The sequence below is a fragment of the Ciconia boyciana genome, chromosome 8 (genome assembly GCF_034638445.1).
Source record: "Ciconia boyciana chromosome 8, ASM3463844v1, whole genome shotgun sequence".
Classification (NCBI taxonomy): domain Eukaryota; kingdom Metazoa; phylum Chordata; class Aves; order Ciconiiformes; family Ciconiidae; genus Ciconia; species Ciconia boyciana.
Genome location: NC_132941.1, coordinates 7,967,550 through 7,984,838, shown reverse-complemented (window position 1 = coordinate 7,984,838; position 17,289 = coordinate 7,967,550). Strand labels below are relative to the sequence as shown.

At 41.0% G+C, this 17,289-nt stretch overlaps 1 protein-coding gene across 10 annotated transcripts in view; it reads right to left on the bottom strand.

Annotated features, from left to right (window-relative positions):
• The window catches only part of AKAP13 (A-kinase anchoring protein 13), a 227,226-nt gene that overhangs the window by 155,944 nt on the left and 53,993 nt on the right, over positions 1–17,289 (bottom strand). For all 10 annotated transcript variants that reach the window (XM_072871546.1, XM_072871545.1, XM_072871548.1 and 7 more), the window contains one exon: positions 4,945–4,989. In XM_072871546.1, the coding sequence (XP_072727647.1) occupies positions 4,945–4,977 (33 nt within the window). In that variant the 5' untranslated portion in view covers positions 4,978–4,989. The remainder of the gene's footprint in view (positions 1–4,944; positions 4,990–17,289) is intronic.

Sequence of the window (17,289 nt, the reverse complement as noted above, 5' to 3'; positions counted from 1 at the left end):
CCTGCATGGCACTCCAGTCCAATGCTTCCCAACTCATCCCCTGCATGTCACTCCAGTCCTGTTCCAACACGTTCATACCCAATACTGCTCTCAGCTTATTCTTCTAAAAAAAAGAAACATTGACTTCAGAGTGGCAGGAGATGCAAGTGGGTTAGAAGAACGATCAATAACGTTAAAAAGATCCTATAGCTAGCAGAGGCTGAAATCGGAAGCCATGCAGGTCACTTTTGAAGTAAGATTTTCAGGACGTTGTATGCAGCTGAAGACTTGACCTTGATCATTCACTCGCATGCACTCTATATGTATTAAAGTTTGGGTAGAAATAAGGACACAGCTTGTGATCCTTGATCCTTTTGCAATTAAATCGCCTGCTGAATACTCTGCTGGCTTCTCAATTAATGATAACATATTCTCAATTAATGATAAAAAGATCAACACTTCACCTTTACAAAGCTCCTTCCTATCTTTCTCTTGCCTGCACGTTAGCAACAGTTGAGTTTAAGCTAAGTGACTAATTTAAATTATTTCATTTATAATCAGAGAACTTAACAAACACAACAATAAAAAGGTCACTTAATAATAAACTTCCATCGTTTAGAGCAATGTTAGTCCTTTTTTTCCTATCCACATACTCCTTGATGATCTGGATATTCCAGTAACTTATTGACAACAGCTAGGAAGTACCTTACAATACTCAAGTTGAAATTTTGACTTTTTTGGTAGAGATACACAACTTTATAAATCAGCAAGGTCATTGCAAGTATTTAATAAAAATGAACACAACTGAAGCTCCTAACTTCCCACCTCCCATCAACCAAAGACTTCTGCAATCCTCCCATTCCATCCGAGCCCTGCCAGAAAACGGAACGATTCAGTCCTTCAGCTTTGAGACCCTGGGCTTCCTGAGCACAAAGCCCCAGGCAGATAAGAAATAAGGTCTGAAACACTATCCTTCGTCCACTATGCTGTGCTCAACAGAGTTCCCACATCGACAGGACAATACTGAAATACAAGAGGGATGTAGGTAAAGCCAGTTTCGGATTTAATCCGGCATCTGTGCATCAATAGAGATGTTCCTGACTACAGTTTGAGACAGGCAACCAAAGGACTGTCCAGCTACAAGGACTTCTTTTTCTGCACATCCTGCAGTAAAACGCACCTGAAGAAATTGATGTATATTAAGGACCTTGTATTACAGAACATCCCCTTTTCCACAGAATATCCATAGTTGCATCAAAGACTATGTAAAGCATGATCCATATAAATACAACCTGGAAAGAAGACAACCCATGCGAACAGTAGCAGCAACAGAAATCAGATACACTCAATCCAGCCAAATGACAGTTGCTTTTTGTAATCTTAACCAGTGTTAGTGAAAAAGCTGGGAGATAAAGCTCGTTCTCTGTTAAAACCTTCCCCATGCTATGCTGATTATCGCTCTGGAGACTACCTCTGCATTAAAGTCAAGCTTGTATCACAAAGTTTAAGACCACTGCTGTAATATGGAGAATTTGAACCTTTGTGATCACAGTTATGTGAACCACAGAAGACCTTGTCAATGAATTCCCCAACCTACTACCCCACTACTTGCTGTCTTGCTACTGGCAGCAAGACAGCAGCTCATGTCCCACCAAGATACCCGAGGAAGAAGGAAGTGGGTTTGAACATCTTTATTTCAAATTCACACCACAACATTAAGCCACAGGTTCTGCAAAGTAACCCTGCCTTTTATACAGGCAATTACGTGTTGACAGGGGTACAGATGGGATAGCTGCTTGACCTACAGCCTGTTTAAGCACCAGCATTAACGGTGTCACACCATGGGAACCTTCCCCGTGCTATACTGAGGAACGCTTCGCTGCCCTATCTCTCCTGGCACGAGCTCCTCTGCCCCATGACTGCGCTGCTGTGAGCAGTGCCAAGCTCTGGGGCCAGGAGAGCTCGTTAAACAGCCTTAAGAGCAGGTAACGAACAGTCTGGGTGAGAGATACGATGTTCCTGGGGGGACCAACTGAACGAGCCTCTGTTTGCAGAGGAAAGGCTGAGCTCTTGTCCCACACCAAACCTGCAGCAATATAATGCTTAGCTCCAGTTCCTGGCAACCTCATTAACCAGCGAACAATCAGGCAACGCTTAAATGGGACAGACTTATTTAATCACAAAAACACGGCACTCATCATTACCACAGGATGTGTTTTTCCACCTTATCTCTTAATCTTTACACTTACAAAGGCCAGTAGTCTCATCATTACAGGCTGTCCATCTCCCAGGGGTCACAAGCTCTGCAGAGGCAGGACAGCTGATTTTTACAGAAGATGTAAAAGTCCAAGCAGCCAAAAGAAGGTACCAAGAAGGATGCAGCAGGTGGTCTTCTTTCTATTTATGTACACTGACTTGAATAATACAAGAATCTCTATCCCTCTATTAGTGCATATGTGGAAGTACCATCTTTTCCATCACCCACAAAACTTTGGTCCCAAGTACACCAGACATCTCAGGTTCCCAAAACACTTTTCCTAATTGTAAGGTATTAATCTGGGCAACCTGGTAATTATCAGATAGGATAAAATGTGCTCTAGCTCTCTAACTGGCTTCCAGGAACTGAACTGGAGACATCACTTTTTACTTTCTCCTCCTAAAAGGAGCTCAGTAAAGCTGCTGATGATAAAAACAACTACCAAATGGAGCTTTCAGGATGAAACTTATGCAAGATTTAAAAAATTAATAAACAAAATTAAGTAATCTTGAATCTAAGCTATTGGCTTAGAAGAGGAAGAGCATAAAGGATGCAATGCAAAGGTGTCAAGAACAAAAGGGTGAAATTTGGGGGAAGCAATTTTTCCTGAGAGTAGGCAAATGTAGGGAGATCCCCTGACATGTCTATATTGTCTGTTATTTCCAGTCATTCACTTCACAGAGATTAAATTCCTTATGGAGAAATCCACAAGGATACTGTTCTCAGTTATTTGAAAACAAGCTCAAGGAGCCTATACATGGAAAACAGAGCTGACATCACTTTGAAGAAGGAACCTGGTGAGGTTTGGTATTCACCTACCAATGGCTAGGCCACAAGACTATTATGTCTGCCTTTTGAAAAATAAAAATACCAGGAAGATAATTTTCCTTTATGTTCTGCTCACACTTAACAACTCTCGGATGAGCTGGCAATTAACAACATGCAGAAAACAAAACTGATCTTAAAATGTACAAAGCATTTATACTGAGAGCAGCATTTATACTGAGAGCAAGACTAAGTATTGAATTTTCAAGGTCCTTGAGATTCTCTTTTGCCCCCCCCCCCCCCCCCAAGCTACCAAAATTTGTTTGTTTTGAAAGGGAGCTGATTTGCTTAGACACCTGGCCAGGAGAGGGGGAGAAAGAGAGAAAAGGGAGTCACTGATGTATTAATAATGTTGTCATCAACTTATTTGCATTGCAAAGAAACACTACACTGAGTGCCATATAATCATTATTTTACACTGGGCTATGTTTGACCTCAGCCCAGTCCTCCTCACTATCACGTGGTGATGAGGACTTTTAAGTATGCCACTCCAGTATTACATATTAAATACAAACCCACGCAAAACGGTGGGAAAATAAACTAAGTCAGAAGATAAGACTGGGAAAACAAAGCCTCCAGATTAGTTAAGTCATACACTGTTCAAAAGACGTAAGGATAATTTTATCCTGCTTTCTACCATTCATGTGCTTCTACCGTAGCATCTACATCATATATTTGCACATAAGTTTCATTCTCTTTTAACGTGTCCTAAATTTAAATTAAGTTTCTTCAAAGTCAAGGTGCATTCAGTAGGCTTGTGATTCAACAAATTTCAGGCAGCATTTAGTTTCACAGTAATACAGAATATGGTGGTGTACTCCAGGAAAGCTATTCTCCCAAAGTCACATCACACTACGTAGTACTCATCTTGCTTCAAGCACAAGACTTAGTACATTAAGTAGAGAATAAATTCCAACACAAGCTTCCAGCTGGTAATTAAACGTAGGCAAAATTTAAAAGCTTCCATGGCATAAAAGGTCAATATGATCCATTATTTACAACGCACAACACTTTCCAAGATACAGGTCTATCACCAGCCCTGATCGTTTCTCCTTCCTTCCCCTTAAAAAAAACACGTTTGCAAGCAATTTTCCCTCCAAATTTTCCATCCTTGTATCCAGCTCTACCCGTGTTAGCAAGGTCTGTGGGTAGGACCATAAGCACAGGACGGCTTCATCAGCTAACCCTGCTCTGAGCATGGCAAGGCAATATGGAAAATAAACGGTCACAAACCTGGCTGGCAGCTTTGGCACAAATTTAACACACATGCATACGCCCCCACAAATCTAGGTTTAATTTGACAGTCCCTGTGTTCTGCAACAAAGCTGCTATTCAAGAGCGAGAGGAAGCTTGTTCCTTATTAATGTAGCCATCGAGGTTACGAGCTTCCAGGAGGCTGACGTAAACCATTCCCCGCTGCAGCACTCGCAGCACAGCTGAGCCGTTCGCTGCTTCCAGTTCCTCCCTGCCACGTTTAAAACTCCAACCAGAAAAATATTATCACAGTAGGCAAGCACTGCACACCGGGATGCCCTATTTTCCACACAAGCAGTTTCTTCTTACAGCCTCTCCAACACATCAAGTCGCAAGACGACAGCCATGCGCTCGAGTGTACTTTGGGGAGGAAAACAATAAAAGCAGGGGGATGCCTGCATGGTGACAGCATTACAGCGTCTCAAAACTGCTTTAAAATTGTCTGCTGGAAAGACAGAAGAGCTCTGTGACTTACCTGAGCGTTACCACCAAGCATTTGCAATTCAACAAATACAAATAAGGTCTTTGGGGAGCAAAGAAAAAAGGAGCAGCATCTCCAAAAAGAGTGGAGGGAAGCACTTTGTGTCAATAGCAAGAGAGGAAAAAAAGTGTTTAAATTTTGTACTCACATATAATGGAGCTTGCTGTGGATTAAGTTTCATGACCTCAGAACACTGAAACAAAAAAGAAAAGACAAATTTAAGACTTTTTTTGTAAAATTTTAAGTACTTCTTCATATACTGCAGAACATTAAACCTCCAAAGCTGTATTAGCACCCCTACATTATTTTTTCCAATAGTCACTTTTACAACACAATTTTCTATTTTCTCTCTTTCAGATCAAAAAGGACCTGTCACTTTTTTTTTTAATTTATGTTCATATTAAGCAAAAACAACTCTAAAATGATTTGTAGAGCAAAACACTCATCTGAACCATCGGCAGTGTTGGCACTGAGGATATCCCAAGTGAAACTTGCTTCTTCATGTCCATCTCAGTTTACCTTTCCTCCTAGCAACCTTCACACCATATTTGCTTTTTATGTCAATTATCAACCCTTAATCGCTATCTGTCCATGCATCCCCCTACTCCCACCCAAAAAATGTTTGTAAAGATTTGTAGTTCCTGCCGCTGTCGGAGAAGATCAATTACTCTGGCAAATACTACCTCGCCAAGTTAACTTGGTACCTTTTTTTTCCCCTCCCACTGGATTGTTTGTTCAAGAAACATTTCAAAACTATTTAAAAATCAAACTATCAAAAATGCTCCTTGCAAAACTGAGGGAAAACTTCTAGAATAGATGATGTTCACGATTCTGCATCAGCATTTTTCATAGTCAAAAACTACCATTGCTTGTCCTACCAAGGTGATTTTAGTCAAGAAAATTTCCCCTTTCAGGTCTTCCCCTGGAATTTCCATATAACCTGGTGAAAGCTATTTGTGTTGAGCTTTGAATCTGTTGAACCAGAAGTTCACTTGCATTAGTTTCTCCATTGCAGTAGAAAATATGCACCCTAAACAAAAGCTGTAAGTTTTTATTTAATGTGTGTATTAAGCAGCCCAGCATCCTAAGATGAAGGAATGCAAAACAATTAAAAATGGAATTTCTGCTGTTGCTCATGTCTGCAGTACTGGTAATGCTCTGCAAATACTTCAAACCCTTTTTAAAAAGGGATGAAATACCACTCTGCTTTTCACACAGAAAACACAGGATCTTGTTCATACTTTGTTCCCTTCCAAATCCCACAGTTTGCCTTTACTGAGACAGAAATTAAACCACAGCCTAAGTTTTCTTGGCTGATTCCAGCTATCCTTGCTCCCTCACATGCTCTCCTTAGTTTACAAAGAAGTGTTTTTGTACCAGTTGCCTTAAAATGTCTGAGCTACCTGCCAAGCTTGCTCACCAAAACAGTCCCTCTGCAAAAGTTCCTCCAAGGCAGCCAGGGGATGGACAAATATTTTGCAATAGTTTTAAATCTAGTCAAAGTCATACCTATTTTCAACCTCAAGATTCCCCTTCCAACAGCAAGAATGCCTCAAAATGGTTATGCTTGATAGTTTTCCCTGTATTTTCAGCTCTTCCAAAGACTGACTGACTCATGAAAATAGGGGACTTGTAGCACTAGCTATCATTTGGGCAGGTGAGCTCCAGAAACAGCTCTGCAAGCAATCCTCACTTCTGCCCTACAACATGCTCCTACTATTCCAGTCCTACTGAGGGCTCAAAAAGAAAAGAAAAAAAGAAACAAAAACAAAAAACGCACAAACCCTGACCATCTCCCTCATGACCTACCTGAGCCTGCCTCTCCTATTCTGAACGTGGGCATCTTGAACAGGGGTACCAAAACATTACCTGGCCAAGAGTGTTTATCTCATGGAAATTAAACTATGGTTGGAAAAACTCCCTTTTAAGCCCACTTCACATTTGGATTTTTACAAAGTCTCATTGCAATGGACCAATTCCCTCAGAAAGCAAAATTAAGACCTATAGTCTAATGTAGCAATTTGGTAGTATTTGGATATGACTTTTAAAAAAATATTACAGCACAGAATCAAAACAGTTGTGTCCCAGATGATAATGTTTAAAGGGAGTTAATATAAAGCATCATTTTCTCATCACATCTTTTCAGGTCTTGACAAGTAACTGAACAACTTTTCTTTTTGCTGATAAAAGATAGCGTGATATACCTTCAAACACAAAGACTCTATACTTTTGCATTTACATCAACTATTAGGATTACTCCTTATCCCCAAAATTCAGCCATCATTCTACACTAGCAATATTACTACTGGCCTTCTATAGGATAAGGTGTTAGTTAAAGGACATCACATAAAAAATTCAGGAAAACAGAATACGACAGGTTTGTATTTGCCCAAGACACCACAGGCAATACATGTATTCTACTCCTCAAGTTCCTCTCTGCTGCCAAATAATTAGGTTTTTTAATTTTTATCAACTATTTCAGTTTCTCAGGTATTTGCTTGGAGGAAAGGAAGTTATTCTAACATACTCAAATATATTCCTCCCTCCTTTGTTATTTAACAGCTTTACCTCTTCCCTAGCAAGGTTCACAGGTATGTTATTGTCACTCTTGCCATTACACACAATAACTTCTGTGATCTGAAAGCAAATTACATCTGTGTTCACTCAAAAAGCAAAATTAACACGCGCACATTCAGGGAGGTCACACCTGGATTCCAACCACAGCTGTTTGCTTTGTTTCGGCAAACCCACGGGGCACGAGCCAGCTTCTCACACTCGGTAGGGTATTCTCACCACTGCCTCATCCCTCCTGCTCCACTTTGTTTGCTCTACCCAGTCATCAAGCCAATGCTTTCTAAAAAGTCCCATCCAAAGCCTCATGAAATAAGGAGGAAGGCCCTAAGTACAAGCCTGGGGTATGCACTTAATCCCAAAAAGCAGCAGCAGGATCTAGACTGTTATATTTTCCCTTCCGTGATGTAGGTTTGAGAAGCTGAGAGGTATTGACAGGAGGAATCGGGTATCTAAACTGGACCTTTTGTGTTCTTTCTTATTGATTGCTTCACTGGTGCTTTAGCCTACCCTTCTCAGCAAAGCCACGGAGGGACCTGTATTACACAAAAACTAATGCTTCTTTATTTGACATTTGGGTTGCAATGCCATCGGACTGATCAGCTGTGAGCCCTCTCCTTGCTTTCATGATTTTTGTAGAAGACACCATTCTACCATCTGCCACCAACACCCATCACACATTTATAAAAAGGAGAAACCACAGTTCACGTGCTCCGTCACAAGGTCTACTCTGCCAGGTTTATCCAAAGTGAGAAGCTGTTATGTTACACATCACGCTTGATACACTCAAGACATTTTAGCTGAAAGTCCCAATGTGCAAACACTGCCCAAGCTCCTTTGATGAAGTTTTTCATCAGTCCTTTTTTAAGGAGCAGACAATATGAGTATTAGTAAGAATGTTCCTTATAAGGCATAGATATTGGTGGAAACCAGTAAAAAGAGCTTTCCTGTGCTGTCTAGCTCAAACAGGCTGCACTGAAGGCATCAAAGATCTGTATGAAACATCAGCTGCAGAAGAGCATGCCCTCAACAGAGCATTTAGGGTCTTGTAATTCAAGGAGTAAAGTGAGATGGCATCCGCTGATCTTTGCCATCCAACAGAAGTGCAGACCATTTTATCCTGCTCCATCACCTTCCTGGCAGATGCCTGATAGCAGCTGAGTAGAGAGAAATGGGAAAGAGAAGAAAGACATGTACAGATCAGGAAAGGATGGGCTGGCATTAAAAACTCCCACTGGGTAACTTCTTTCTGTGGTAGAGTTGGTTTTGGCTCTAATTAAAGTGCCACAAGTCACAGAGTCCAAAAGAAGTGAATACTTGATGTGTAAGGAAGGAAGAATATTGACACTTCTCACCAAGGAAAAAAAGGGAGGTCTATGAGTTCAAGCTCATGACCAGTTTTTGTTGGGTTTTTTGGCAAGAGAAGTGCACAGCAGCAGCAGCGAAATAAGGTGACACTGCTGAACACTTGGTCTTGCCAAACAAGAAAACAAAAATCCTGGAAATACTTCCTGCAGGAAGATTTTTTCCCCCTCTTATCTTACTAGTTGGCCCTTACATCAGTAACTAAAAATGATTTCTCACTTCATAATACACATGTCAGTCCAATTTTTCAAACGATGCAAACTTAGTTTGCAAGGAGACAGGCAGGTTTGGAAGATACTTTATTTTATCTTGTTAGGAAGTGCTTTGGCAAAAACATAGGAGAAAAACTGAGTGACAGATAAGCCTGTATGACTACTCTGCGTCAGCAAAGGACTAAATTTAGGTTTCTAGACAAGTGAACTTCTCCAACCAGTGGGTAGGCAGGGAGCAGCCTCTGAAAAAACTTAAAAAAAACCCTTTAATACAGTAAGAAAAGGGAAAACAAAAGAAAGACTACACTGGTCATAATCAAACCAAGATCCATCAGGACCCTAATACAGTCAATTACTAAGTTGGACTGCTTTAAGTGTAAAAATAAGGGGGGGAAGAAAAAGAAAGAAAAAAAGGCTAAACTCTGTTTTCTCCTCTATTAGAGGAGCACATCCTTCAAGTTGATGCCTCCTCTGAGCCCCAGAAAGCAATTTCTGTCTTTTTGGGCAGGTGGTACTTGCTCTATCCGATATCATAGACTGCAGTGAGAATACCTGGCCCTACTGCGAGATCAGGATCTGGACTGCACATGAACTGCCTTGAAAGCCAAACTAACAGGAACAGGCAAATATAAATCCCATCTCCCTTGCCCAGCTCCCACCCACCACAAGAAGTCATGCTATGGGCACCCTCATGGCAGCCAGCAGGTTCTGCTCCAGTAGCAGTTGCCTGTACTTAAAATATTCATATTATTTCTTACAAATAGCTGAATCTTTTTAATTTCAGCACCTGGGAGGTTTATCACATGCTCTGCAGCCATCCAGACACTTATCTTGCAATGTTTCTGGAATTGTATTAGGTTTTTCCCCTTAGGATAACACAGTGAAATCCCTTGCGTTTGCAAATTTGAAAGTAGGACATGAAATAAAAGTCCAGGTTCAAGCTCTTAAAAGCAACAGTGGTTTCAGACATTATAAAGATCTGCATAGGTCAGTAAAATTGAAAGCTACTGAAGTCTTCTCAAAATGGCAAGGATACCTTTCTGCTCTGTTAAGCATTAAAGAATTAATACAGCGAGTGGTATTAAAGTTTCTTCTAGAGAACTTCAATGTTATTTTGCACAAAATTTCATGGAGGAGGACAAACAATTATGCTTGATTTCTATGGGTATGGTAACATCTGTCAGGGAAAGAAAGAAAAAAAGCATTTATTTGCTTTACTGTGGTTCCCAAAACCTCAGCCAGGGTGAGGGTTCCATTGGTTACGTGCTGTAAAAATGTCAATGCAAACGAAGTTTCTGCCCTGAAGAGTTTACAAACAAGCACAGGCAGTGGGAAGGGATACAAACACCAAGTGCCTAAGCAATAAATCCTCTTCATCCACTACTCCCAGCTACCATTTAATTTAACCTTAATTAGTTGGCTTATTTCTTCTAGGCATCCCAGGCAAAGTATATAACTTGAGGACAAATCTGAAAGTGAGGCCAATGGTCCTCCAGATCAACCCAGCCCGCACACAAGGAGTAATGCTGAATGTCTTTGAACACCACATAGCTAGGAGCTGCCAAAATGGCTTTTCGATTTTCCCATCACGCCCCGTTCAGGCTTGTTCTTTTTGGCAGTAGGCTTACATCAAATGCCGGTTTCACCGCCCAGCTCCTGTATGCTTCCCAGCATCCACTCCTCGCTGCTTCGCTCCACGAACCATACAAGGAGTATATCAGAAAGAAAACATCGTGCTACTAGCATCAGAGAAGTCTGTTTAGGGATATATATATTTTTTTTTAATCAGAAAGGAGAGCTACAGGATGGGCAGAAACAAGAACGAACACTCTCAACAATGACCAAGCAGAGCTGCAACAAGCAGAAGGAGAAGAGGCATTTAATCCATGTGGTATGTCTGGGAAAGGCTACTTATCCCCTTCCCTCTCCCTTATGCACTAAATACACTTCAGTTTTAAAGTGTTTGAGTTTTTTCAAGCTTTCAAGTTCAGTTTGAAGGTTTTTTTAGGTAAACTTCAGTTTTAGATATACTTCAGGTTTAAGCTTTGCTGAACCTTACCTGAATCTCAGCACTTGACTTTTTTTTTCATTTTAGCATTTGATTTTAGAAACAATGATCTGTATTTCCAAAGCTGTAACCATGCACTCCCAGCTGTACAAAAGAATCTTAGCCATAAAGAGGTTGTGGTTATGGGTAGGAAAAAACAGCCAAAAAACATACGGAGAATCTGATGAAGTTACAGATCTCATGGAAAGCATTCGAATAGACAAGCAGAAATACAGAGAAAGCAGAATGGCTTTCCAGCTGTAAGGACCACCGCATCACAGCATCGCCAGGCTGAAAGGCAAAGGAGGACGTAACAGAATTTACTTTGTACAAAACCATTCTGTAACGCTGGTTTGTAAGGAGTTCAGTCCTTGAAAGGACTAAACTTTGTGACTTCAAGGCTCTGGAGTAACACTTCACCAGGTAGTTCAAACTACATATATCCCATAGAAATTAGAGAAGCACTGTTTGTGGTGGTTATCTGTAAGAGAGTAAGCCATAAACAAACTTTCTTTTGTACTGTAACATTGCCACCAATAAATATATCCACAGTGGGACAACCTGCATTATAGCCAATCCTCAGATCCTCACCCTTTAGACAATACAACCCATAAGCTGTAAAAGAGTTTAAAGAAATCCAAGGATTTCCGGGGAGCACACATCCACCCCCTTCGGCTGGGCTGTATTGCTTCCTTCTATATGGCTGCACTACAAAAATAAAATCAAGCTTCTAAAAACACATCACTTCTCATTCAACAAAGCACAGTGTCCTCAAGGGCACTCCCCCACACTCTGGTTTTACAAAATGTTAATTTATGAAGTGCTTAGAAGTATCAGGAGGATTGAGTTTCAGGAACTAAAGTGCTTCTGCTCTAAACTATACAAGATAAATAAAGATGGGGAAACAGCAAGTGGGGGGACCGGAGAGAAGACCAACCGGCCATATACAGATGAATTCCTGCTGGAGCCACGAATTTCATGCAAAGAGAACTAAAATAGCAACGTCTTTCACAAGTTCATTGTTCTCCCCTACTGTCAAGGGAATTACTGAGCTGGAATATTCCCCTTTTCTTATGAGTGGTATACAACATTACCCATCACCAGTCTCCTTGCTTTTTTGTTATAACACAATTATTTGAAAAAAGGCCCTTCTTGGTTTGGGGTTTTGATTTTATTTTTTTCTTTTTTATCTGTAGCAAAAGTCTGAAAATGGAAAGAAACAATGACTTGAGTTTTTTTAACTACTTGCATTTTCTTGTTTGGCATTTCTGGGTATCTGGTTATCTGGTATCTTCCTACAAAGTTCAGATCTGCAATAACTTACTTTCACCTTGTGGTGTTGGGTGAGACACAGGTTTCCTCACACACTTTGTCCCACAAGCTTCACTCATACTGAATGAACTCCAGAACTCACCATTCGTAAAATGAACGAGGTTTCTAATCTGTGTATTAATGCCCTTTCCTTAAAATCCACGTGAAAGGAGACTAAAAAAATCCAGGTCAAAACCTACAAACAGCTTTGGCAGGAGAAATAAACCCATAACCCAGTTCTTCAACAATGTGCATGGAGAAATTTGTACAAATAGAGTATCTGCAATTGCAGTGACTAAAATAAACCTGAAGACAGAAGATGACCATATGTTCCTTCCAGGCATCATACTAAATGCAGAACAACTTTCCCCTTAGCTATACTAATGCATAATTTTACATATCTGGTCAGAAATAGGAGGCTGGAGGAATTAGAGGAAATAACCCATCCCAAGTTTATTTTGCAGACACATAGGAAAGCGATACCACCAGCAAAAACCATCGACTGTGGAAAGGAGAGGAGGTGAGGAAACGAGAAACCACACTTCAAACGTGTGGCAGCAAACAAGTTACCAGCATATTGAAGCACTGTGTTTACTATCACAGCTGAGCTTAGAACTAAAACAAACCCAGATATTTGTGTACAATCATCTGAATTTATGTTACTTGCTGAAGGTTATGTTTTGTCACTAAATTCATTGCTTAAAAAAAATATATATATATCCCTCATGCAGCATTTCCACAGGTGATACTGCTTCCCAGCTGTGTCCTGTCTGCAAACAAAACCATATGCTGCCATTCAATTATAAATACACAGGAGTTTCTTTTGGCTGCGAGCAATGGGAAGGAGGTTTAAAGGCGTTTTGTGTTGGCCTGGCTCTACCATCGCTCGCCTCCAAAGACACGGAGGTAACCCAGCAAGCCACGCTCAGGAAAACCAGATGTATGCAGATTGCTTTCACAGCAAGGAAAAGAAAAGAAACTTCATGATGCCCTTCTCCCCCTAGAAAAAAAATGAAAAAAAAAAAACCATATTAAATTGCAAAATCAGCCTAAAATCCTGTCTTTTTTTCTTTTAACGGTGTTGGAAACCTCAGTACCATGGCTTTCACATACAATAGCCCACCAAAGAGAAGTCGGGAGTTGCTATAGCTGAACAACTTGCAAGTTACGCCGCAGCAGAGGGGCCAGGAGTCTAGCTGAAACTCAAGCTAACAGAGCGTCACCAATTTAATTGACTGATGATTTAATAAAATGCTCTGGATATAGATTAACTCACTTTGCTTAATGTAGTTCAGCTTCCTGCCAACAGGAACTAGCCTAGAGCTGCTCCTGCGCTGGGAGCTGGGCAGCCTGGGGGCTGCACCCACCACTGCTCCGGTGTCACCCGTGCTCCAGCTGACCCTCCGGCCACACCACTTCCCTTCCCCAAATTTATCCCATTATCCTTCCCAAAATAATGAAGCTTAACACAAAGCTAAGGTACAGGGTAGCATACACACACACACAAAAGTAAGCTTAAGCCTTCTTGCTATAGTAAGTCCCTTACGCAGCTCTGCCAGCCCTGTCTTACTCCAGAGATGAGTACCTGGCCAAATACCCATAGCCTCAGGACTAAGTTTCTTTTTTTGCACCATTTCAATCTCATAATTGTCAAAAAAATAATTTACTGGATTACTTAATTCCTACCCAAAGCCTGGAAAGAGATGAAGCAGTGTAGGGTTAATAAAAGCAGCGCTGTTCCCTATGTCTAGCAGAGGAAGGCAGCAATCGCTCTCAAATGTGCACATCTGGTTTCCCTGCTTCCATCTCTTCACCCATTAGTAGATATAAAAAACAAACCCACAAAACTCAAATCACAGCGGCTATCACTCTACAGTCCATATGCCCAATTTCAAATAAAGAAAGGTACTGCAAAAGTTGGAAAAACAGAGAGTAAAAGGATTATTAGCTAACTCTAATTATACAAACTGATCTCATCCTCTTGTCATAAGCCTCTTTCCTGTGTCCGGAATCTACTTGTGCAACATAAAGACCAGCCTTTTGTAAATGTCCAAGGGTCACCAACACAGGGTGATTAATTTCCCATTTTACAACACACACATACTATCAACCAATTCACTTGTAATAAGATATAACCCTGCCCTCACATCATTTTTTTCCTTTAAAATATTACTAATGGCAAACAATATTTAAGATACAAATTTGTAAAATCCAAACAATGTTTCAAAGGGAGCTATCATGCTACTATAATAAAATAAAAATCACAGACCACATCTTCAGTTCAAGTAGCTACATCCTAATAAAGTTAAGAACTAACAGTCGACTTGAATTAAAGTGCAGCATGTACGCAAAAGCACACGTATGTTTATACTCAAATTAAGTCCTCCAACAGGTTCTGGGGCAGCTGTTTCATGTATGCATGAGACATTTATCTCAGGCTCAAACATTAACATCCAGAAATCCTCAGCAGACATTCTAGATGCCTCTTCAAATGAGTAAAATCCAGTTTATACCTTCCAATACACTTTGTAGTTTGAATACACATTTTGGCAGTAAATTGTGGGGAAGTTCTCAATGATAACCAGCTCACGTTTGTAAGAGCGATTATTGACTTTTGGGTGCTTAACTAGGAACTTCTTGAAAAGCCCCAATTTTCAAAGGACAAGTAAAACCAGAATTTTCTGCAGAACTGGGGTCCATCCCAACAGGTATATCAAGCTGGGCAGCGAATCAGAAGCATCATGAAAGTTGCTAGTCACCTTTGAAAGCAAAAATGCATTATGTGAGACTGACAGTGCCTCCAGATGCTCAGCACCAGGTGAAGAAGGGTAGGGAAGGAAGAACAGGATTTGGGGAGTATTTCACCCAAATGTATAAAAGGATAAACATGATGGATAGTTGTCATCAGCACCGAAATGCCTGCAGCCTTACCTATGCAGTGGGAGAGAGCAAACATTCTAAACTATTGATTCCAACAACTCTTGACTACAGCATGTGCCCTAAAAACAACTTTCTCCACCTTACTATTCTCCTGACTCTCAGGGCTGTGTTATTTTAGGAACTACGTTGAGCAATGATGGTTTCAGCAAAAGAAACAAAACCCCCAAGCCCTAGAGCTGAATGATAAGACCCTCCTTCTCTCTGTGTCCCATAAGTCACAGCACTTGTACTGCGTTCCCAAAAATGCAGGCCTGGAGTACAAAACAATTCGTGAGGCCCAAAGCACCATGCATGTTTTTATGCTGACAAATATTATTAAATATTTCCTAGCATTTGCAAACCAGGTAGTTATCCAATGCATATTTTAATAAGTGCATGCACCAACCTTAACTGCTAAAGCCACAGGTAAGAGTTGGAAAAATTGGCATCAAGACCAAGATCCAAGAGATGCCTCCACCCTCATTTTGGTCAGAGCAGCTTTGGTACCCAATGTTTTAATGTGCTTTTCCTCTCTGAAGAATACATCAGACTCACTTTTCCCTTTAGGCTCCCTTTTGCAAATGTTCCCGCTCTGCAGCTCTAGGCATCACAGACTTACTCAAGGAAAGCCTGGTTGGCATTTTTCTCCAGAAGAGGAAAACTTCATCAAGAAACTTCAGGTTTCCTACTGGAGAACCTGTGCTAAGCCCACTCCCTGTGACACAGGAAAACTGCATCTGCCACTGCAAAATTAAGAATTGTTTCTTCTTAAGTGCTCCTTTTTCTTTCAACTCACAAAACTATGGGAAAAATATTCTCCCCTAACAAAGACTTTATTTAAGTAGTCACAGAATATGCTTGTTTTACTGGAGCATCCCTTCCAAGGCATGACAGTCTCAAAAAATGCACATCATTCATCCAGCGAGTAAAATGATGGAGTCACTTGGTACCGCATCCCCAGAGAGGAAAAATTAGAGCTGCAGCTCTGTTCCCAGGACACTGCATTACATTACACATCCAGGGAATGCCCCACAAAAAGTAAAACCCCAAGCAACAGAAAGTATTAGATCTCTAAAACAGACAAGAGTGAAAACTCATCCAAATCTGATTTTTAAATTAATTAAAGCATCAAATAATAAAAATCCAAATAAGCATAGATTCTACCTAATTCCACTACCCCACCTTCTGGGTTCGAGCCTTTCTGCAGTTAGCGCACACCCAAAAAAGCAGACTTTGCAGACACCCCACTTCGCACCTGAAATCATTTCTTTAAACTGCCTTTACAAAGTGGCCTTTCGGACCGGTCCCTCAGGAATCGAACGAGTTAAGTGCCCACAGGTCCCAGCCTCCCCAGTAAATAATTTATTACCCCAGCTCAGGGACAAGCAGCTATGCAGAACCAAGAGCCCACGCTGTGCAGCTGTTCGCCAGCCAGGCAACTCTCTGCAATTACATTATAACGCAGGATTAAGCTTGGGGAGTGGAAATACGTCCCTTTATTACTGGGGTTTGGGTTTGTTTTTTTTTCAAGCTACGCAGCTATTTTAAATGTTACAGAGCTCATTAACATGAACTTCATTAAGCAGTAACCACTGTATGAATGAAATGAAAAGATTATCATTATAAGTGCAATTATGGAAATACTAGACCAGCAGGCAAAAAAAGGAATGGGTATGAGAATGCTGCTCCTAAACTCCAGTTTAGTTTATTTTTTTCCCAGATCCTTCAGAGGAGGCACACCCAGAAATCAGCCGTGATGCGGAGGCTGGTTCCCAGGCAGGAGGTCAGGTGAGAAGCTCTTGCTGCCTGTGCTGGGGCTCCCCGGAGATTTCTCTGCTGCTGCCGTGCAAGGAAGAAGTCATCCCTTGGGTGACACCCAGGAAGAGTCTGGCATCTTCTGCAGCAGCAAGCACTGCTCGCTGCCAGCTCACCACACTCCAGAAATCAGCAGCCAGTTATGAAACTAATGCCAAATCAAGCCACAGATTGCTTCTCTTACATGGCAACTGGTGTCATGCATTTCCGCTTGAAACACAGCCCCATACATTTGGCTAACAAGCATCGACGT